The sequence below is a fragment of the Pelodiscus sinensis genome, chromosome 17 (assembly GCF_049634645.1).
Source record: "Pelodiscus sinensis isolate JC-2024 chromosome 17, ASM4963464v1, whole genome shotgun sequence".
In the NCBI taxonomy this organism is placed as follows: Eukaryota; Metazoa; Chordata; order Testudines; family Trionychidae; genus Pelodiscus; species Pelodiscus sinensis.
This window is the reverse complement of record NC_134727.1, coordinates 4,145,350-4,168,124: the sequence shown is the minus strand read 5'-3', so window position 1 is coordinate 4,168,124 and position 22,775 is coordinate 4,145,350. Positions and strand designations below refer to the sequence as shown.

The 22,775-nt window shown below is 38.8% G+C and overlaps 1 protein-coding gene across 4 annotated transcripts in view; it reads right to left on the bottom strand.

Moving 5' to 3' along the window:
* FBXW11 (F-box and WD repeat domain containing 11) overlaps positions 1-22,775 on the bottom strand; it is a 100,143-nt gene that overhangs the window by 41,673 nt on the left and 35,695 nt on the right. For all 4 annotated transcript variants that reach the window (XM_075900140.1, XM_075900141.1, XM_075900143.1 and 1 more), the window contains 2 exons: positions 8,565-8,627; positions 6,038-6,263 (listed from right to left, as the gene is read on the bottom strand). In XM_075900140.1, the coding sequence (XP_075756255.1) occupies positions 6,038-6,263; positions 8,565-8,627 (289 nt within the window). The remainder of the gene's footprint in view (positions 1-6,037; positions 6,264-8,564; positions 8,628-22,775) is intronic.

Below are 22,775 nucleotides of genomic sequence, written 5' to 3'. Positions count from 1 at the left end.
GCAATCTTGTTGACATGTATCTTTTTCATTAAAAAAAAAAAGGTTGGGGGGGGGAGTTATTGAGAAAAAAAGGTCGCCTGCCCCTTTAAGAGGAACCATTTTGAATTCTGTTGTTCTCTACAGCACATCGGTGTGCCACAGAACACAGTTTAAGAAACACTGATTAAGTATAACCAGACCTTTACCAATTCATGGTCTGGATTACGTCAAACTTGCCTTTTACAAAGCAAGAGAATCATCAGAGTCCTCTAAGTGGAGATTAGCCCAGTGACCCCCTCATGTTTAATATAAATACTATTTCTTCTAGTATGCCCCCAATATTTGTTCCAAATCCTTCCAAAAAAGGAATATTTGCTAAATTAAAAAGATAGTGTTTTCCTGTGCACGACAAAACACACTTTGTATAAGACGCTCATAAAGAAGGCAATACACAAAAAATGGTTTGACAGGACGAAAGGAAGGACAAATCCAAGGTCAAGAAGGAAAGCAACCCTATTTTTCCTTCATTAAACTCTCAGTATTTATGCTTTATCTAAAAATAAATAAATAGAACATGAGATTTTCTCCAATCATACTAAAAAAAGCTAAAGGCTAGGATAAGCCCAATTAATACTATAAGGTTGCTTCAGTCAATGTCACATCTGCACTACAGCTGTCAGAATCATCATCAATCTTTCTTTAACAAAAGAGCAACCATGCAAAACTGATCAGTGTGAGTACGAAGACACTGAACTCCTTAGAGGAATGTTACCTTCAAACATACAGGGACTTGAACTTAGCATTTTATAAACATTTTTTAATGTAAGGGCCCCCTTTATTTTCAGAAGTCTAAATTCAAAATGTACATTAATTTTAATACAAGGTAAATATTTGTTCAGAATATTTCTTTAAAGTTTTATTGACAGTAAGGCTATGCCTACACTCACGGCTTCTTGTGCAAGAAGTCTTGCGGAAGAAAACGTCCACACTGCCATGTGCGAGCTGTGCTTCTGCGCAAGAGCGCCCATGGCAGTGTGGATGCTCTTTTACGCAAGAAAGCTCTGATGGCCATTTTAGCCATAGGGCTTTCTAGAAATCCCTGCCGAGAGTCCACACTGCCCTCTTGCACAAGAGCTCCTGAGCAAGAGGGCTTACACCTATTAAAAAAGAGTGTAGCTCTTGCGCAAGGAGCCCTCTCTTACCACGCCGTACTGTAAATTTTCTTGTGCAAGAGCAGGCGGGCAGTGTGGACGCTCTGCAGATTCTTGCGCAAGAACAGCCGTACTTGTGCAAGAAGCCGCGAGTGTAGACATAGCCTCAAAGTTCCTTGCAGCTAACATTTTAAATCTTCTTACTACAATCCAGCAAACAAACTTACAGAATAACTTTGGCTGCAATTGACCAGAAAACATAAGCATTTGCCTTGGAATGCCCTCTTTGCAAAGATGGGGCGGGGCAAAGGGAGAGAATGAGAAACAGAAAGGCAAACTTTGGAGGATACAGTTTAATGTATCTATTTACATATACACATAATATGTGTGTGTATTTATATATGAAGACTTAAATGGCTCCCTTTTATATGAATAAGTGATCCGGATCATTTTAAATCTTGGAATCTAGATTCCACACTGAAATTAAAAGTACAGCAGCTGCAAACTCAAGGATGCGTTCAAAAAACAACTTTCTGAATTGAATACCACATGGTATAGATGCCTTGACCGGGCATTAATATTTATTATTATTAGTCCTCTTCGCTCCTGATGGAGCATAAGGCGCCAACGAATCTTCGCCAGCCTTCACAGTCCTGAGAAAGCCAGCTGACTTCTTCCCAGGTCATGCCCTTCCTTTTTATGTCCTCCTCTACAGTCCTCCTCCAGGTGCCCAATGGCCTCCCTCTTTTATGCTTTCCAGGTGGAGTCCATCTGAGTGCCATATGAGGGAGTCTTGTTTCGCTCATCCAAAGGACATGCCCCAGCCATCTCCGGCGTCTCTGCTTGATCTCGTCCACAACATTGTTGATGCCAGTGCGTTGGCTTATCTCCTTGTTGGTAACATGCTGTTCCCAGCGGACTCTGAGGATACGACAAAGGCACCATCCTTCAAAGCCTCTGAGTCTGCTCTCAATCTTCCTGTTAGTCCTCCAAGTCTCTACGGCATACAGCAGGACTAAGCACACATTCAACCTATAGATCTTCAGTTTAGTCCTGGTCTGCAACAGACACAACTTTCAAATGTTGTTAAGCTTTTGAAGGATTGCGCTGCCAGGGCAATTCTAACGGAAATCTCTTTGTCGATGTTGCTGTCTGCCGAGATGTAACTGCCGAGATACCTCAAGTCATTTACTTCCTCTAACTCTTCACCCATGATGGTGGTTTTATCGGTGTAAGTTGTCCTCAGTTTCATCACTTTGGACTTGCCAGGGTGAATTCTGAGCCCAACGCTTCTGGCTGTCCGGACAACAATGTCGGTCTTTTCTTGGATGTCCTGCTGATCATGCGCGAGAAGCGCCAGGTTATCTGCGAAGTCGCAGTCCTCAAGCTGAGCAGTCGGTCCCCATAGCACTCCCCTTGATCTACCCTCAGTGGCTCTGCGCATCACCCAGTCAATGACCACAAGGAAGATAACAGGTGAGATTACACAGCCCTGTCTGACCCCTGTCTTCACGTGAAGAACAGCAGAGTGACTGGTTTCATGTCACACACAACATTGATTCTCAGCATACAGGCCCTTCAGGGTATTAATGACCTTCTCAGGGAACCCATATGCTTGTAGAATCCTCCAGAGTGAGGGGTGGTGGATGCTATCCAACGACTTCTCAAAATTGATGAAGTTAACGTAGAGCGAAGAGTTCCACTCTATTGCCTGCTCCACTATGGTGCGTAGGACAAAGATCTGGTCCGTGCACAACCTTCCACTTCTGAAGCCAGCCTGTTCTTCCCTGAGGATTTTCTCAATGCCCTTTTGCATTCTCTGTAGCAGGATTCTACAGAAAATCTTTCCCGGCACAGACAGCAGATTAATGCCTCTCCAATTCCCGCAGATGGACAGATCGCCTTTTTGGGTAACTTCACAATCATACCTTTCTTCCAGGCCTCCGGTACCCTCTCTTCTTCCCAGACCCTGTTGAAGAGACCCTTCCTTGACCGGGCATGCCTCATTTTTAAGGAGGCTGGGGCAGGAAATCTATGGTATCTAAAAGCAGTGTGGTGTCATTTCTTCAAAACAACTAGAAAATTCACTTTTTTGCCAGAAAGACGCAACCCAAAATTAAATCAGATTGAAAAATCCTATCTAAAAGGTAACGTCTCATAAAACTGATCTCACCTCTCCCCCTTCCCTCCATATTTCTACCTTTGTTCTTTCTGCATTTTTTCCTGGTCTATTTCTCTTTCCTTCATTCCTGCTCTGTCAGCAATGACCGAAGCCCAGCCCCTCACCTTTGCTCTAGGGGAATGGCACCTCCTTTTGAGCTGGCACGTCTACACTTGCCAGGAGAACTAGAACGTTCTCTCTGCCCAATGAAAAAAGTGCAGGAAACGGCAGAGTGAAACTGGTGAGTTCCCGGTTGGTTTCACTACTTTGTCCTCATTATACAAATGGGGATAATACTTGATTTTTCCATTACTTTGTTCATCTTATCTCCTAAGACTGCAAGTGATTTAGTATAGGAAGTGTTTTTTACTGCTGTGCACGTACAATGAGGCATCCATCTTAAATGGGACTGTTATCCACTATGCAACACAAAACACCCCTTGAGTAGTGAATTCTTCCATGAAGACTTGAACTGAGGTGAATTATGTGTAAGTAACTTTTTAAATAAAATACCAACATGTATGTTTATAATCAAAACTAGACCACATCTCATAATATATCACTAGCTGCGGGCATCTTTGGTTTTCTCCTTTTTTCAGTTCTTATGGTGTCCCTTACTGGGTTTTCAGGTTTCCCAGAGGGGCTGAGGTCTTAACAATACTCTACATGCCTAGAGGGAAGCAGTTACAATTTTAATTAAGAAAAAAAGATAGACAGGTAGAAAACAATAGCACCGCTTGCATTCTTATAGTTATCCAGCTGACAGATTCACCCCCTCAGCATGGCATCAGTTCCTTCTGCTGCGTCTCACTATCTGAGTTTCTCAGTAGCTCAGGCCTGTTTGACTCAAACATCAGAAATAATGGTGTGTTGTGCTGGTTTCATCTAACAAATAAGTACAATGATGTGCACAGCCATTTGGTATTCTAGATTTGTTTTTAGAACTGCTCCGTGCAGAAGACAGGGCAAGAGATGGTCAAAGAAAACAAGGGAGAGAAAATATACATATATTAGCAGATAAGGCCCATCATTGATTGGGTAAAGTCATTTTGCGTACATTACATTTATAGGAAAGTTCAAGCTATTAAATATATGTAATAGAATTTTTTATTACTGTGCTTGCAAAAGGGAAGTAAAAAACAGTTTAAATTTGTAGGATTACAACCGCAAACATTCATTTTATTGAATAATTATCATGCATAGCAAATACGAATCAGAAACTCGTAACGCTTCCATTAGTCTTTCCGTGACTAATGTGAATTATTTTGTGATTTGTAACAGTACAAGTTTTCTTTGCACTAAAATGACAGTTGAATAGGCAACTCGATTTTAGTTTTGTTAGCAAATATTTTTATGATCTCTAATCGGAATAGTCATGAAGTTTTTCCAATGAAAACCAAAACATGATTATTTAAACCTTTCACCCCGCATATTCCAATGTAAGAAGTAGTGCATTCAACTAATTTAAGTAGCAGGATGGTTTATGCAAAATTTGGTATCTGTAGGTAATTGCAAAGTATGACTTAATTTTGCACAAATTGTTCAAAATATAAAATACATGGGAAAAAGAACGTAAAAGAAAACCGACAACTATTAAGCAGAGCAACTTCTTACCTTACACTACCAGAGCATTTGAAGCAATTTTCCTTAACTGACTCATTCCACTTTCACCATAACCACATGGATTTAAATTAGCAGGTTTTTCCAATGACTAGTTAAACCAAGTTCAAAACAGTGTCTCAATTTTTCATTAGCTACTGTTAAACTACATCAATGATTAGGGACCCTTCCATCAGGTGGTTTCTTGAATTCCTAACAAACAGGTGGTTTTTCTCATCTCTCACATTTCCTGCAGTGGTTCTATTGTATCTACTTGAATTAAGGCACCGCATGCTGAATTCATACTTTTAAAAAATAATAGCTGCCTCTCACTATCAGAAATCAGAACAAAACCCAGGGAACCAACTCCTTCCTCGTCCTGCTCAGGCTACTATGAAATACTAATTGCCTGCCAAGCAGAAACAAATCTAAAGCTAGAGAGATTATGTGCACCTGGAACAGCAGTACTCCATTCTCTTTGTGGACTTGTATAGAACATGCAGAGGTCTGAACAGTCTGCTAACATACAAGATATTAAGGCTACATCTCTGCTGCCCAGACACAGTTCAGAGATTGAGCATATGAAGAAAGGAACTAAACTTGAACTGTACAAAAATTTTACAATTAACTTTTCTGATTAAGAGTCAGTAGCAAGAAAGCCCAGATGTCTAGACTAATTCATCAAAGCAGACAGCTTTAAGATTTGAGTCCAGTTTTAAAAAAGGATTTGAGAAACCTAGCACAAAACAAAAAATGCAGTATAATCTTCACAAACCAAAGCCATGCAATCTAATGGTATTTTCTACATTATAGGGTTTGGCATGGAAAAGAAAGCTAGGATAAAGTTTGCAGTTGAGAAGCAACTTTTACAACAATTCAGATCCAAGTTAAACACAGACTGTTCTTTAAAACATACTAGTTAAAATGTATTTGTGTGGAACAATACTGGCATCCAGTGGCCAGTTCAATTAATCACAGAAATGTCTGACAAGTTATTTCACTATATATTTACCCAATTGCGAAACTTATTTATAGAAGAAAATAATATGGTGGCTGTCCAGAAAAATGTGTACCATTTGTAATGTACATTTATCTATAGCAAAATATGCACTTCTCTCCAAGTTCTTATAAATACAAGATGTGTTACCTGGTAAAGCAGTGATGAAGTCCCGTTGTAACATGGGCTTCAAATAAGAGTTAATATGTCCATGCTGATAGTGACACATTCGTGAAATAAGGTGTTCCACAAATTCAACCTGATCTGATTCAGACCACTGGTCAAAATATTTAATACACAAGTCTTTTTCCTTTTCGTAGTTTCCTTCCGATGGTCGTTTCCTTGAGACTATCACGGATGAAGTTCCATTACTTATCTATTTTAGAAAAGAGATAAAAGGTAATGCTTCAATATCAGTATGCATAGCCACGTAAGAGTAACTGGAACTGTAAAAAAGGAGCAAGAATGCAAGGTAGTGCATCTTAACTGAATGACATTTTCAAGTCTATAATTAAAGCAATCTTCTATGCAAAAAGATTAACTTGGACATTCTGCTTTCATAGATGGGATTAATGAAAATTTTCTCTTATGAAGTATCAATTACACCGAAAAACTAAAAATCTCTTCCCATTTATGATTCTTTAAAGACACAATGAAATGCTCATTCAACATAGGGGAAAAGTTCTCCTATTCACACCATTACTGTCTACTGGTGTATTCCTTCCACAACATCCACTGGTTTCAAAGGATGTAATTATACAACACTAAATCATAAAAAAATATGAATTGCTGATAACAAACAGAAGGATAAAATTAAAAGTTGTGCCTCCCATTTCATATTCCATCAGTGAAAACTGACAAATTTGTAAATTATAGCTCCTTGCCTAAGGATACTACTGTCACCTAAGGGTGTGGAAATGCCTAAGACCATTAAACGGGACCTAGGATTTTAAGTTTCCAGTGGGGTGCCACAATAGATTTTGTCATGGATGATACACTACAGAATAAAGATGTTACATTTTTGACTCGAGTAAAAGAAAAAGTTCAAGGCAACACTGTCTACTTGATACTTGGTTCTAAACAGTCCCAATATTTGGTAAGAATTTCTAACCATCATGATGCATACACTGCCACCTAGTGTTTGAATCACACAACAAGCATTATTATAGGATGACATCCTGGCATTAAGGCAGGAAGAATGATCACAAGAAATAGGACAGCTCCATTAGGAACTATAGTGTATCGACAACAGGCTAATCTTCATTTGTGCCCTAAAAATGTGAAACTAGAGCATCTAGATGTAAACGAGTTATGCATTAATCCACTGTGATATCTGCAGGCACTTAGATGTGAAAAGTGATCCTCCGAACATTTTAGGTATGCATGTAGAGTCTGTAAGAAAAGCAGTGAGACTTGCTAATTTCAGTTTGCTTTAAGATTCCTTACATTTCCAAAGCGTCTCCAAACTAAAGAATAAACACCCTTTAAACAAGCAGAGTGGCTGTTTTGTGCCTTTCTTTGCTGGGTGTTGCTATTGTGTAAAGCAAAATTCAACAATAAGCAAGGAAATGCTTGTTGCCCTCACTACTTTCTGGGAAGAAACAAACATGGCTAGAAACACCATAAAGAAAAGGAAAACAAAAAGAACAGAATTGAAGGTGAGCACGTAACCAAGAACCCACACATCCGAGATTTTCCTCCTCTTCCCTTTACTTTTCACAGAAAAAAGCGTAGCCATTTCTGCACATGATTTGTTACCAGGTCTGCAAGGGTAAGGTTTGAACAAATATATCTCAAGAAGCATTTATTACTGACATTCTGTATTTTATTCATCTACCTCTTTATATCTGACAATAGTTACGCACTATACCATCTTTCGGATTATTCCTCTTATACAGGGAGTAAACTTCACAGCTTTTAAATTCATTTAAATATAAAAATGTCAGCATACAAGGAGAAGTTATCCTACAATCTGCTTTTTAAAAAGGACAAGATTTTATGGACAGGCAATTTTGACAGGTTATTTTACAGAAACAAACTATAGATTTAGTGATGGCTGGAGTTTCAGGCCGAGACCATTTGATTGCCTTTACACAAGACTTCCTCCTTGTTTTAGAGTCAACTCTAGTCTATGCTGCATTCCATACAGCAGGATGAATGTCTCAGGAGAGATGAGTGATTACTATCTGGCAATAATTGATCCAATTAAATCCAAAGTAAGGAAGCAACTATGATACCATCAAGAACTGAAACCAACTTGGAATAAACACTCACCTTCCCCAAGAGACCAATATCTAGTGTGCATATTTCACCATAGTCGGTTTTCCTGCACTGGTAGGAGAGTGCTACACCTTGTTCTTTCCATTTATGGCCATTGCACTTTGCCTCTATTTTATGAATTTGTACTGTAATATATGCTTTGATGCTGCAATTGTCTCATTTCAAGGTAGAGAGAAGAAAGTTCTTAAAATCTCAAAAGAACAAGTCATGAATATATTGTCCATCAGTGACATCTTCTACCTGAAGACCCCACTCTGAGCTAATTATACAAGGGCATTAAGTAACAAGGACATTCAATTTGCAGGAGACGATCATTCAGAAGCTCTCTCAAAGAAACATTAAAAATAACGGCAACTATCTACCATTTACTGCCTTCCCTTGGGAGCCTCAGTCGTACCTGCCATAGGGTATTTTTCTTTGGAGATTCATCTTCATTCTGATCCTCCATTACTGATGTGTTCTGGGGGGGGGAGGGAGAAAAACAAATATTATATACATATTCCGTCACATGCATTTCAATTTTGTGGCAATTCCATGCCTGTGCAAACATTTTGAGACGCATATCCAGAAAAAAATAAAAACCATATTTTCCTAAAGAATATTAAATTAGGAGAGATTTCTAGTCACATAAAACCTAGATAGCATAAATATTTAGGTTTTCCATGAACTAGCATGTATTCTCGGATACAATTTACAGGGAAGATAATTCAATTTCTGATCCTTCTTCAACGTCCATCAATAGGGTCTCATCTAGCCATTTAAATGATCAGCTCAATGGGAAATAAATCTATTTATGAATGACAATTAAGCTCCCTCAGGAAATAAGCAAAATCTCTGGAGTGGTTAAACACACAGTTTCTGATGTGAAATTAAAATACATACATTAAGGCAGAAAAAAATCCAGTGCGTAGACTCTTACACATGTAATAGGATCATGTATTAGAATGAACAGCCATCAGAGATCAGCCAGCCCAATGAAACAGAGAGGACTGTTCTCTACAGAATATTTTATCATAGATCACCATTTATAGTTTTTAATATCCAAAAATATTTGGCAGCTATCATTTCCCTTTACTTCTATTTTTCTTTAAAGAAATGCTGCAACTTTTCCCCTTCCATTTTTACCAGTATACATCTCTTTCCAAACTTCTCTTCTCCCTCCACTTTCTCCTTTTTTCTTCCCTTTTATTTTTTATGGAAAACTTGCCATCTGCCTCCTCCGATGCCCATACTCTGTTCTGCCCTCTAACTCTGCTTTTCCCTCAGTTCACTCCTCTTCTCCACTACCTGTTCACATTCACTCTGTTCTGTCACTGAAACCACCAGTCATGCACTCACTCCACCAATCGCACTCTTTAATCCAGACTTAGTCATGACTCTCCCCGCCCCCCCCAGCCTATGCAATCACTCATCACTGGACTCACCTTTCACACCCATTCCCTCTCTTCCCCTCCATCACTTGTACCTACAAGAAAATGGCCAACTGATAATGGATTGGTAAAGGGGCTATCAGGAAAAATGTTGTATTTTTAAATTAAAATAAGAGATGTATACAGATACGTATATTTTGATGTTATAAAACCCTTCTCCTCACTTGTTCCAGGGGAAAAGGTGGAATTAAGAGGGGTCCTATATGCACTTCCACTTGTGTATTTTATCCTGCTTCCCTGCCTTGGTTTTTGGAAGGCAGGGATGCAGGAAGTCCTCTCTCTTCAATAGAAACTGTGCACACAATTGCTTAAGGAGCCACTCCTCCTTCCAGAGTACTAGCTGTGTTCTGAACACATTTACCACCTCCTCCACGCAGTTTTTGTCATGTGATAAGTGATTCACAGAGAGCACCTTTATTTCAACACCAAAGGAGGAAGCTTACTGGAAAAATAAGGCACCAATACCCATAAAGCTACACTCACTGACCCTATCCACTCCACACTCCCCTTCTTAATTGTAGAGCTTCCTTTTTACCTATTTAAGTCCCTCCTGCCTGGTTTCCTGTTACCGAGAAATGGCATAATTAAAGAATTACATTGGGAACCAGCAAGAAGAATTTGCCTGGAAGAAAAAAAGAAAATTCATCTGCTTATGATGTAAGCAGCAGAGACATGTACTGTACAGCAAAAAGTGGAGGAGAGTCCAAACACGGGCAAAGGCAATCCTATTTATATCCATTAAACATATGAATATACTTCATGGAAGTGACATTTTTAACACAATTACACTTGACAAAGCTACACACTTGTGTCTCTTGTTTTGAAATGTATTGTTTGTTAGACCTGTATCTGGTTTTTAAATGCAGCAGCACTGTCACCAACGTTAAGACCTCTTCTTATGCATGATTCTGTTTGCTACTGCACAGCCATCCAGAAGGAGCACAAACAAATTGATAATTACTGGTATACTGTTCATCCATACCAATCAAGTGGTACTGGAAGACTAAAACAAGCTCAATGAGTTGTCAAGGATAATGACACAAAGCCAAAAACATCTCAGGAAGTGATAAATTTTCAGGAAGTACAGGTGCAATACCCAAGAACTACTAACAATGGAATAAATCAGCTGTACCTGTTTAAAGAATATTGATCATCTCCTTTTTAAATGTGAAGTATAAATTTAAAAAATAGCCTTAGTTTTACATACTAACATAGAAACTCACAGGTAAAAGACCACTGGAATGAAAAGTCTGTCAAAGGCTCTTTTAATCTGCTGTCTTGGGGTTGGCGTATTCTGCATGCCAGTCCCCTCAAAAAGTCCAGCTTATTTAAATAATTCTCATTTCCCCCAAATAATACAATTCTGAGCTGCCATTCTACCTGGACTCCATGCCCGCTACTTTCCTGCTTCTTGCTCCTTCCCCTCCTCAACACAAAGGGCTCAGAGGTCTTTTGTCTTCATTTCCCTCACCACTAAGAAAAATGAGCAGTGACTAAAAGGATGCTCTGCTCACTCACTCCTTGTCTTCCATAAAGAGAACCAGTCGCTCCTCAGCCCAGTCTAATCAAGCAACAAAACTATTAGACCTACAATAAATCTTCTAGATTGGATACACCCCAGTAGGGACGTGAATAGTTAGCCGGTTAACTGGTAAGCCTCCCCCTCAGCAGGTATGGCTTACTAGTTACGATTAACCAGTGGGGAGGGGGAAGACTAGAACGCCCCTTTTTCCCTCCCCCCATTTGATCAGTTAAATGGTTAAGCAAAGTTTAACTGGTTAACTAAACAGGATTTTACATCCCTACTGTCCAGAGCACAGATTGTCTTGACACCTGCATCTTGCATAGTGAGGAGCATGCTTGCAGTGCTATACTAAATTTGCAGATCATTTTCAAAGACACTGCTGCCTTCAACACACTTAGTCTGTAATATTGTCTTTAAAAAAGTCAAGTTTTGAGCCTCTCCCTGACTTGTGTTTTTACTTGGCAAACATTTAGCCTTTCCCCTCTTTGTGAGATACCACCAGTTTGTTTACTTTTCAGCCTATATACCATCAGAGAGTTTATCTAAGACAAATGAGAGTGTGTTATAGGAACGCTAACATGTTATAAAGTTTAGTGGAAGACCGGGAGAGTACAGCTGTAATTTGTGCTAGCTGATTACACTGAAATTTCTAGGATTCAACTCAATCAGCTAGCACACGTTAAAAAAAATGCCTGATCTATTAGAGGAGAGGTTTAGAATGAGCTGGGTAATATGTTCTACCATATATCCATAGATGATGGCTACTGAAATGTGTTAACTAACTGAACCAGTAGGTAGTGATAATGATAAAACTGAGCTCCTTTGGGATATAAAGGATATTCCAGTATTACTATATGCATATTATCATCCAAGAATCTTCTAGGAAAATTATTAGAATGTGTGTGGAAAATGCAATAGGGAGTTAACGCATATACTTGCATCCTGCCTTGATCTTCCTTGACCTGCTTTGACTTCCAATTTTTCAATCTATCCCTGTAATCCCAATGGTCTTTAACCTTCGCAGAAAAACTTTGTGGAGCCTTGAGACCTCAGATGGACCCTTTAGCTCCTAATGCAAACAGCATGCATATATCTTAAGAGCATGCTTTCATTGTTTGGGTTCTGAGCTCCACATAGCTAAGCAGTAAGGATCAAACTGTATGAAACGAACAAGAGAGGCAGGTGAAATGGAAGAGTTATTGAGTTGAAAAGCAGAACTGATGTATGATGGGTGTGGGAACAAGGCAGGGGAATGCTAGAAAAGAAAGGATCATTTTCTAATTAAAGCAGTTAAAATGTAACCTGAGACTGAATTCTAATCCTTTCTCTGCCACAGCACTTCGGTAAGATGCTGGAAAGCTACCAACAAATATTTCAAAGGTACTAATTTAACCTTTGTCTCTGTGCCTTGGGTCTCCATCTGTAAACAAGGATAGTAACAACTTACTTCCAAGGCAATCTTACTTCTGACATTTCCTCTTTAGAGCACTTGACTTTGCAACTTTAATATTCGCTTTTTCTAGGAAAGAACACAACAGCAAGATATATATTTTTAAAGCCAGAGATGCAGAGCCCATCACTTCAGTTATGCATACTCATAGCTTTGGTCGTTGATGCTTTAAAGATGGGAGAAACTATTCAAACGATCTCGTGTTATTTGTGTGACCCACGAACAATATGCTGGTTCATGTATTCATATAGAAGACACTAAATATCTATGCCAGATAAAAGGTTTATTTCTGCAAGATACTTTGCATTTATAAATTCCGTCACTGATTTAGTATGGTCTTTTAGCTGTCAATAAAAAAAATAAAATTAAGCTTTTAGGAGGGTTTGGTGAGTAATCCTAACTATTCTAAGATCACAGACATGAGCTCCCTCAGGCAAAGGAAAATAGGCCCACAAGGCCCCAGACATTTACTTTTTGGATGACGAAGGCAACCCTACATTCTTCACAAGTCTTAATTCAAAAGTGTGTGAACAAGGGAAGGGGAAATGGCCTATTTTTATTTATTTGGTGGGTGGCTGGCTGGCTTTAATTTTGTTTTTGTGTTTTGCGTTATATAAGCCACTGCCATTGCCTGAGGGAGCTAGATTTGCATGGCACTCCCTGCTTTAATGAGTCCCATTTAGCAAAAATACTGACCAAGAGAAGAGACATTAAAAATTTTAAAAGGGAGATTTAATTATCTGTACACAGGAGTAGAATGTGTATAATTAAACTGTGTAAGTTTAACCATTGTCAAGTCATATGGTATAACTGACAAATGCTGCTTTTTATGTCTGGACAATAAAAGCTTCTTGGCCCATAGGCAACAGATATCCCGTAACTCTATTCATGTTTAATAGCTTAATTCCTTCCTGAGGAAAAAAAATTATACCAGACTACAAGAGCTGATAACTCTGGACATGAAAAGTTTTACTTCACCACCTAATCTGAGGATTAAGACTAATCACTATCTCCATATCACCAGCAATTTAAAAAACGTTACATTTAAATTCAAAGGGCAATTGACAATATATTTTATTATTTTGACATGTTGTCATGTTGGTCCCAAGACATAAGAGACACAATATGGGTGAGGATATATCTTTTATTGGACCAACTCCTGTTTGTGAAAGGAACAAGGTTTTAAGTATTTAGTATATTCTTCATGTACAATTTAGCACAGGTTGAACCTCTCTAATCCGGCACCCTTGGGACCTGACCGGTGCCAAACCAAAGAATTTGCCAGACCATGGGAGGTCAATATTGTCTAGCAGCATTATCAATACCTCTACTGCTTACAGGGCTCGTAGGAGACATTAACTGGTCAGCTAGAGCTGAATAACAGTACAGCACACAGAGCCAGAACTGGTGCCTGTAAACTGACTCTATGGGACCACAAGAAACTTGGGCACACCCATGATAAAGTAGACATCCAGCTAACTAAAATCATGCCGGACCACAGAAGTTGCCAGACCAGAGTGTGCCAGACTAGAGAGGTTCAACCCGAACATCTCTTGCTTTTGTAACTTATTTCCCTTCTGGCTTCTTTTCATTCTCTCCCTTTCTATATCAGATTAAGGTTCCTTGGGCCTACCATACAAATAATACGTAAAAAAGATACTGCTCTATTACTTCCCCTATATTGTGCATCAAAATCACAATTCTAACAAGGAAGAAGCCAACTTTTCCTATAGAAACATAACTGAGCTACTGGACAAAAGGCGGCTCATGGAACTCCTTCCTATTGGTTCCTGGACCTTACTTAGTAAGGACTCCACCCTTTTTATAAAACTGCATTTAGGTGTCTGAAATTAAAAGCTCCCCTCCAGCCTATTCCCCTTCGACTGCTGGAAGGGAGAACAAACATTCTGTTCCCAACCTAACTGCAGCCCAGAGCATCCGACCAAAGCGAAAGGAAGCTGCTTCAGTACTTTTCCCCCCAACTTCCATTTTTGGTATTCCTCCCCAGCAGAAATTCCCATTGTTACCATCTGTGGCACTTATTTTTCCTAAGCAGCAGCAGAGTGAAATTGACTAGAATCTCATCTGTTTCACTGTTTCTCAGCTTCTGAACAGCAGCAGAGTGAGCAGTTTTTATTTGCTACCAGGCAACTAATGAAAAAGCTACACTAACTCAACCTGAATCAGAATCCAGCCATAACAACAAACCAGTAAGTGGGAAATTCTTGACTTCCCTGAGTAGTATATCATTCTAATTACCAGGGCTTGACAAATAATGCAATCCACTCGCCCATGGCGAGTAGACTGCAACCAGGAAGAGCCGGGTTCGGGCGATCTGCGCACGCGCAGAACGATCTGTACATGTGTGATCGCTGGACAGCGTGGCTGGCAAGCAGGACTTGCCACGGTTCGGCGAGCCCTGCTAATTACAATTAGATTTAAAGAGACAACTTTGTAACAGCTCTCTCCAGACCAAATCAGAAAAGCGATCCTACAGAAAACTAGTTAACTCCCCAGCACGTAGCCTCTATGCAATGAAAATTATACTGAAAAAATATGTCAACGCCCTTCCATGGCTTTTGGTTGTAATGTATTAGAGAAAAAAGAACGGTGGGTGGATTCAAGCAACCATGAAAATTAACAAAATGTTTCAAAAGCAGCGGTCAGAATTTTCCAACTTGATAATTTGCTAAGCAGAGTTCAGGAATGACATCCTGATAAGAACAGACATTTTGTGAGTGTGAATGGGAGACAGTCTTACAACTGTGAAGGTGTCTATAAAGGTTTGACAAAAGCCCTGGCTGGGTTGATTTAGCTGGGATTGGTCCTGCCTTGGGCAGCGGGCTGGACTTGATGACCTCCTGAGGTCTCTTCCAGCTCTGAGAGTCTATGATTCTATAAGACATTAGTAAGAAACGGTCTGCATTATAAAAAAAATTGAAGAACCACAAGTTTTAGACTATATAAGGAGATGCTAACTCAACTCACTTTTCTTACAACAAATACTGTTTAGAGTAAATGCCTGCAGGAAAGTCCACAGATGCCACCCTGCAGAGAAATGCTACTATTGCAGTAACTCCAGGTACCTACAGGCATCAATGGAGATCTGCCAGTATTTGGTTGTATCAATCAATGAAGAGATTCACTCGCTCTCGTCAGAAAGAATTTTGTTCGTGCATTTGCTAGCAAGCTACAGCAGAAGGAAGTGGGCAGAGATTCCACCCTGGTTATAGGTAGAGATTGGATCATTCCTTTTCTGTTCCCATTAGCAATAATCAATAATGAAATCAGAAGACTATCTTCACTACCAAAAAAGGCATTTAACCACCAATACACATTAGCTAACTTGCTGTAAAATCTAGAGGCGACAAGGTGCAAGCAGTTTTTATAGCAACGTAGCCAAGTCAAATTTGACCTCTCCTAGGCCATGCTGACCCAATAAGGCAGCTCTTATGTGCAGCCTCACTGTGGGTCTGTCTCTCCCAAGGCAGCTGGCGTTGAGGGGAAAGGATAAAAATGACTGCAGGGTGACTTCCAACATCCACGCAGCCAGTTGCCTGTGCTCCCCACTGCCACACTGGAGCTTCCACATTTATTTATTGACCGACAACATTTGCAAAATTATAGAACAGCGTGTTCACATTTTGATTTTTGGTGCAGAAATTTTAATGTTTTGAAACAGTATTTCCTCAGGAGCAAACGTGTAACATCCTATAGCATTGGTTGGCAGACGTCTGTTTCGGTATAGTTGTCAGATCCTTAACTTACAGCAACAATACAATCTGTCCCAAAGGAGGGCCAAGCAAAAATGTTAAGACTTCAGACTGGCACTTTGCAAAGCAGAAGGCATGTGAAACTATAGGGCTCTTCCATGTAGCACACAAGGGCATAGCAAGAGCCAAGGGCTGGAAGTGAAAGCTAGACAAACAAAATGAAAACAAGGCATCGTTTTTTATCTTATGTTTTTAACAGCCAGTGAGAAAGTCCACCAAGGGATTCACTGCCACATGACATTTTATATTAGGAGCTGGGGGCCTGTCCAAAGGCAATAGTCTAAGTCAGTGGTTGGTTTTCAAACCTCAGCCATTTGCAGCCTCCTAATTTTTTTCAAATGAAGGTGCAGATCCCTTTGGAAACCTAAGTCATAGCCCACAGCAACCTTAGGGCCCACACACCACGGGTTGAAAACCAGTGCTCTAATTCAGCCAGAATTGTGGGCTCAGTGCGCGTGAGTTGTTAGGTAATGATTTTACATTCTGTGTGATACAGGTCAGACTTAAGGAACGTAATAGTCCCTTCTGGGCTTAACTATCAATGCTAATGAACTTATTTTAAAAAACACACTCGTTGACATTTTCAGAAATGACTAGTGATTTGGGGTGACAAATCTGAGATATCTAAACAGGGCCTCATTTCCAGAAAGTTCTGCTGAAAATTCAGCCATCAGAAACTAGACCTTTTTAGGGAACATCAAGGCGGGCACATGGTCTCAAAATCAGCATGCACTTCAAAATAGTGGCCATTGTGTTTCTCCACTAAAAAAGTTTGTCTGAACTGAGCTCATCTGAGTCTGATACCTTCAAGCATCTCTCTTCATGCTACCATACCCAGAGAGTCAAAGGGATGCAGACAGATATCTTACATTTTTAAACAAGTTATCGGTTTCATTTCACTGTGATGTAATATTTGGTAATTAGCACTGTATGTGTTTTAACTTTGTTTCTAGAATACCAGCACTTGCCATATGTCACTAAATTTAATACGCATATTTTCTGTCAATATATTAATTTGACTGCAGATTAGATTCAATATGTAATAAGTTTGATGCTTCACTGTCTATTTGAGAAGTCCTATACACAGGACACTGCATTTTTCCCCTTGTTAGAAGAATTGCTGCTGCCAGCAATAGACTCAAACATGCCAAATATAATGTATTAAAAACCATTTACAATATACTTTATCTTTTCTTGCCACATGTAAGCTTCAGTTACTGTACTAAAGAACAGAAAAATCCAGTGTTTTAAAAATCTGAGTTGAAAGTTTTCAAATTTTGCCCCCAGTTTCAGATATACTGAGCAACTAATTACTGCAGAAATGTTTGGTGGTAAAAGACACAATTGTATTTATTTTATTTTTAAAGATGCATCCATCGGCTGAACCTCTACTGCTACATTCACTTTATCTAAGAAATTCTCAGTAAAAGTATTCATTATATTTCCAGATCGAGAAAACTCTCACAAAAGATCACAGTTACCACACTCTGTATTACATTTACTGTGGGTTTAAATGGAACCCCTAGATTTTGGAGTATGATGAATTCTAAAAGCTAAAGAGCATACTAACACACAGTAACATTTTTAATGATAAAATGAACTTTACTAATTATGGAACTTCAGAAATGGGGAGCATGTCAAAATACAGACCCTTAGTCTAGACTAGGAACAGAATGGGTAAATGGCTTTAAATAGGGGCACAGTCAACTTGAAATAAATTTATTTATGTCTACTATTGCTACAAATATTAAGATGGATAGAGCCCTGTGCGGATACAAAAATCTGCAAAAATGAGCCATGGATACCTGCAGATATAAATCAGATATCTGTGGATTACAATTTTATGATTACTTTTAATAGATGCGATTTTTTAACACCACTTTTTACAGCACTTTATACTGTCAGTTGCATTCTTTCCCCTATAAATTCAGTTAGTTTTTAGCTTGCCTGTATTTTTCACTCAGTAACAACAACGAGAGAGGATTTCAGAAGATGGAGAAACAGATGTATTAAAATCACAGGAAGCCAGAGGTGGTTCCAAAAGCAGGGATAGTTACTGAAAGTACTTTACTTTTTTAAAAAATCTGAATTCAAGTTGATAGTGTCCCTTTAAATATATTAAAAATGGTCTCCTGATTACTTCCCACGAGGGATCCATCTGAATATAATCTGTGGCACCAAGCCTGAAACATTCAATGCATCACAGTATTTGAGATATACAAGAATTGTGGCTTAGCACACATGATATTCAAGGTGACGGGAGTAGAAAGATCAGGGCTCAAACTGCTGGTTCCTATCACATGAATATGGTGTTATCTTGCACAAGGACAGTCAGTACTGTACTATATAACCGTAGCAGCTGGTGAGTCATCCCTGCACCATTCTGATTACTGAACCATTGAGGCCTGCACACTACATACTTTCTGGTATACTGCCTACATCTGACCACAAATTTACCTTTTAAAATGTATTTTTCCATCCTGGCCTCTCAAAACAAAAGCATTAGTCTCATGGAGAATCACCTTATTCCCAAAGGGGAAATTATTTTAAAATCTACCAGATAGCTACAGTCCATTTTTTAAGCTTAGTGCAAACATTTTTCATAGTGCCTGATCTCCAGCTCTAACTGAAGGTTAAAAAGAGCTGAATCCACACAGAAAACTCTTAAAATACTAACAGTGTCAAGCTGTAAATGGCCAGTCTCTGAAACTCTCCGACAATACTGTATCAGAATCTCAGTAGGTCACATTTGCTCTGCATCAGCAGCTACCACTGCAGTTTCTCTCCAGTACAACTCTAAGCAATGATTTACTGTTATCACATTCAGAGACTCTCCCTTTGTTTTTGTGAATAAAGCCTGTCACATACAGAAGATGCACACTTCCAAAGAACGATAAACATTATTTCCTAATCAGCTACCCAAACAAGACATTTAACCAGAACCTCACCCTGTGAACATTTTAGTACTATTGTCTAATGACAGATAATCAAGCTCCCTCTGGAATCCAATTCCTTATGTCTAGATATATGGACACCACAAAACCACGTAGAAAGGGCTCTGTAAAATGATGTGCAATATACTAATAATTCCCCACTGCTGTCTGGAATGGAAAATGTATCATATTTCACTTAAAATAAAATGTTTTAAAACAGAGCATTAGCTTCAGAATTGAGAATAAATATCCAGGATACTGAGTTTAATGGACTATTTAGTCATCGATTTTTCTGCCTTCGCACACCACATAGGTACAACTTCAGGATAGAACTTCACAATTTACAAAAAAACAAAGTTATTTCAAGATTTAGTTCTCTGAATTATTTTTATTGGATTCAAAATGCTATTCCCAGTCCCCCCATGTGAAAAGAATCCGATAACCTGGCTTCCTGTGGTTCACTTAATTAATTTTTCCATCCAATTTCCAATAAGCTTTGGAAACAGAAAATACAGGCCTTCTAAGTATTAAGCAAAGTATTACAGTAGATTGCCATTTATGTCTCCTTCCTATAAGCACACTTTTCTTCCTCCTAGTTTCAGACCCATTTATATACATCTATTTAAAATACTAATTTGAAATTAAAGGCATTCTGTGTGATGAGAGTAAAATGATTCTTTCAAAAAAGATGTAAAAATTAAATGGACTTTTTTAAAAATAGCATTTTATAATAAATGCTTTCTGACTAGCAAAAGAAAGTCTGCTAAGGTTTTTCAGAACCCTTTTAATTTCCCTATGAACAAATCAAGAGCAGAGTAGACATATTATTGCGCTTTTCAAAATATCTCTTTATTAGATATAAAATGGAGGAATATTTTCTATATTCTATCAGAACTACCATATTAAGACATATCTAAATTCAAGGAGACAGAAAAAGACAGGCAGCCCTGCCTATGAAATATGTAAACGTGTTGAAGCAAAGTGCAGTTAAAACACTCCTAATACGCTCTTGAAGGCACAGAGGCACATAACTCCTTTAATTTAGAAAATACATTACTCTGGATGGAGGTAAATATATTTGAAATCTAAGAGGCCTTAGCTGAAGATGTAAGCATTGTTTCAAAGCTCCTTGTGAGAGACGGGCAGAATCCAGAGTTCAGTGTGAAAAGAAGTTTAGCTGACCTCATTTTAAACCCCATTTGTCCACAAAACCACCAGTCTGACAACTGGCCGACAATAATCAAGAATGGCCCACAACAGAGCGCAGGAATGCTCAGAAATGCTGTGCAACGAAGACTGAACAGTGGTTGCCTGTATTAAGTTAGAGCTATGCATGTCCCAATTATATATGCACCAAATTCACCTAACTTCAAAAAAATTGTACCAGATCACTAAACAGCTCCTTCTTCCCAATTTATGAGTCTCCTAATCTCTGTATACTATTAAAATATTTGACCAATGCTTTTTTAATCATATTCCTCCATTTTATGCAATTTACTACAAGCTAAAATCTCTGAAGCCGTTTTAGTATTATGTCCATCACCAAAATGGTGCTGTAGGGAAGGAAAATACAAATCAAAGAGGAGTACTAAGCAAATGAACTGACAAATACACACACTGCATTCTGAAAAAAAAGAGCTGAACAAAAGATAATTTAAGTGATTCACAGTCACATCAAAACTACCGCTTGTCTGCAGTGCCAAAATTTCATGCAGTATTTAATGCGCATGGACTGAAACATCAAAGAAGCTAGAGTTTTAACCATATATTCAAGACGGTTTTCTTTACAGACACCACACATTGTTCTTCCCAGCTTTCCGACTCAGATATTTGCACTCCTTTCCTCCACAATCCCTTTCACTCTCCCTATGAAGCAAACCCTCCCCCTTTTTTTAAAATATATTTTCCTTGTTTTTTCCCCTCCTCCCAGTGATTGGCAGTTTTAATTGTTAATGTAAAGAAGACTAAATCTATAATTACTTCAACTATTAGGGTGCACTGTGGAAACTGGGGAAATCAATACAATTAACCAAATTCCAGAATGCAAATCTTCTTTGGTAGCTCTCATTTTAATTTGTTCATTTTAAAATTTTCTTTTGTAAGCACAAACAAGGGTGGGCATGGAAGTCTATATAAAGATGCAACAGTTTCAATAGTGAAATATGAATAACAATAAAAAAAGACTAAAAACAGTTGGCTGTTCCAAAAACAGGGCTCTCTCTCCTATACAGCCCATTTTTTTCTAAAGACCCAACTTCGCTTCCAGTAAGGTTCTTCCAATTCTTGCAGTCAGGTTACTGAAAATATTCTTTTACTGATTTACACTATTATAGATTTGACAGTTCACTCACAGAGTTATATCAGTCCATGAGATTCCTCCTAATCACAGCCTCCTGGTCAGTCACCAAAGTAAATGTACTTCTGTACTCATGGTAGTTGGACATTCAAAAACACTGAGAATTCCTAAAGAACTTTAAAAGCCACAATTAAGGAGTGGCAGGTGCTAACGGGTCCTGATTCTTCATACTGCTTTTTTCAATCTTGCTTGGGTTCAGCTTTCACTGGCTTTTCTTCCTGCAAGGTTTTGCGTGGCATTAATGCTGAATGATGGGACTCTCTAGATTTAATAGGAACTAGATGAAGGGGTCTAGTCAGTCCACCAATTTTCCACATCAGCTTCAAAAAAAATGTTGAATAATACGGGAAAGAGTAAGAACTGTGGGACTCTGGAGATGAAGGCTCTGGAGATAGAGGAACAGTTAGACAATCTCTGCATTCAGTCTGAGTCATGTTAAGGGGCTTGTATTCATCACAGAGTTTTTTGGAGATCAATGCAATCAAATGCCACAGAGGTCCAAAAAGATGAAAAGGGAAGAAGTTACCTTATCTATGAACAGAACATGATTTAGATGAGTAACTGCTGTCTGTGCCAGGCCCTGAGCTGGAGCCTGACAGAGATCCAAAATAGCAGCTGCACTAGTAGTTTGAAATCCAGCATTTTTGCCAGCTTCTTTATCAGCAAACTTAGAAAAGGAAGGAAAGTGACTGCAGGGTGGTCTGCAAAAGTCTCTTGTGTTGAATGACTGAACTGCACATTTAAGAGTGAAAGGCAGTTCCTAGGATGTATTGACTACCTGTTAGGAGTTCCAGGTGCAGTGAAACATTTGTCATCTGGCACTCCGTTAACCAGAAAACTTTGTTAACCAGCATTGCCCCCAGCCACAATACTGTCACATCTTCAGGCCCACAGGCCTGGCTTGGTTTACCATGATTGGCTTAACAATTTTTTATTTAAGAAGTACTAATCATCTTTGACTCAAAACAGACATGTGAGACCAACTGTCTCACACTACAAAACTACCAATATTAAAAATTTGAGTTTTACTATTATTGTCCATTGGTTTTTCCTAGGTTGATGGGACCCTCAGATAACTGAAATTTTTAGACAAAGCCCTAAGCGTGCCGGATAACACAGGTTTTACTATATTTATTGTCTA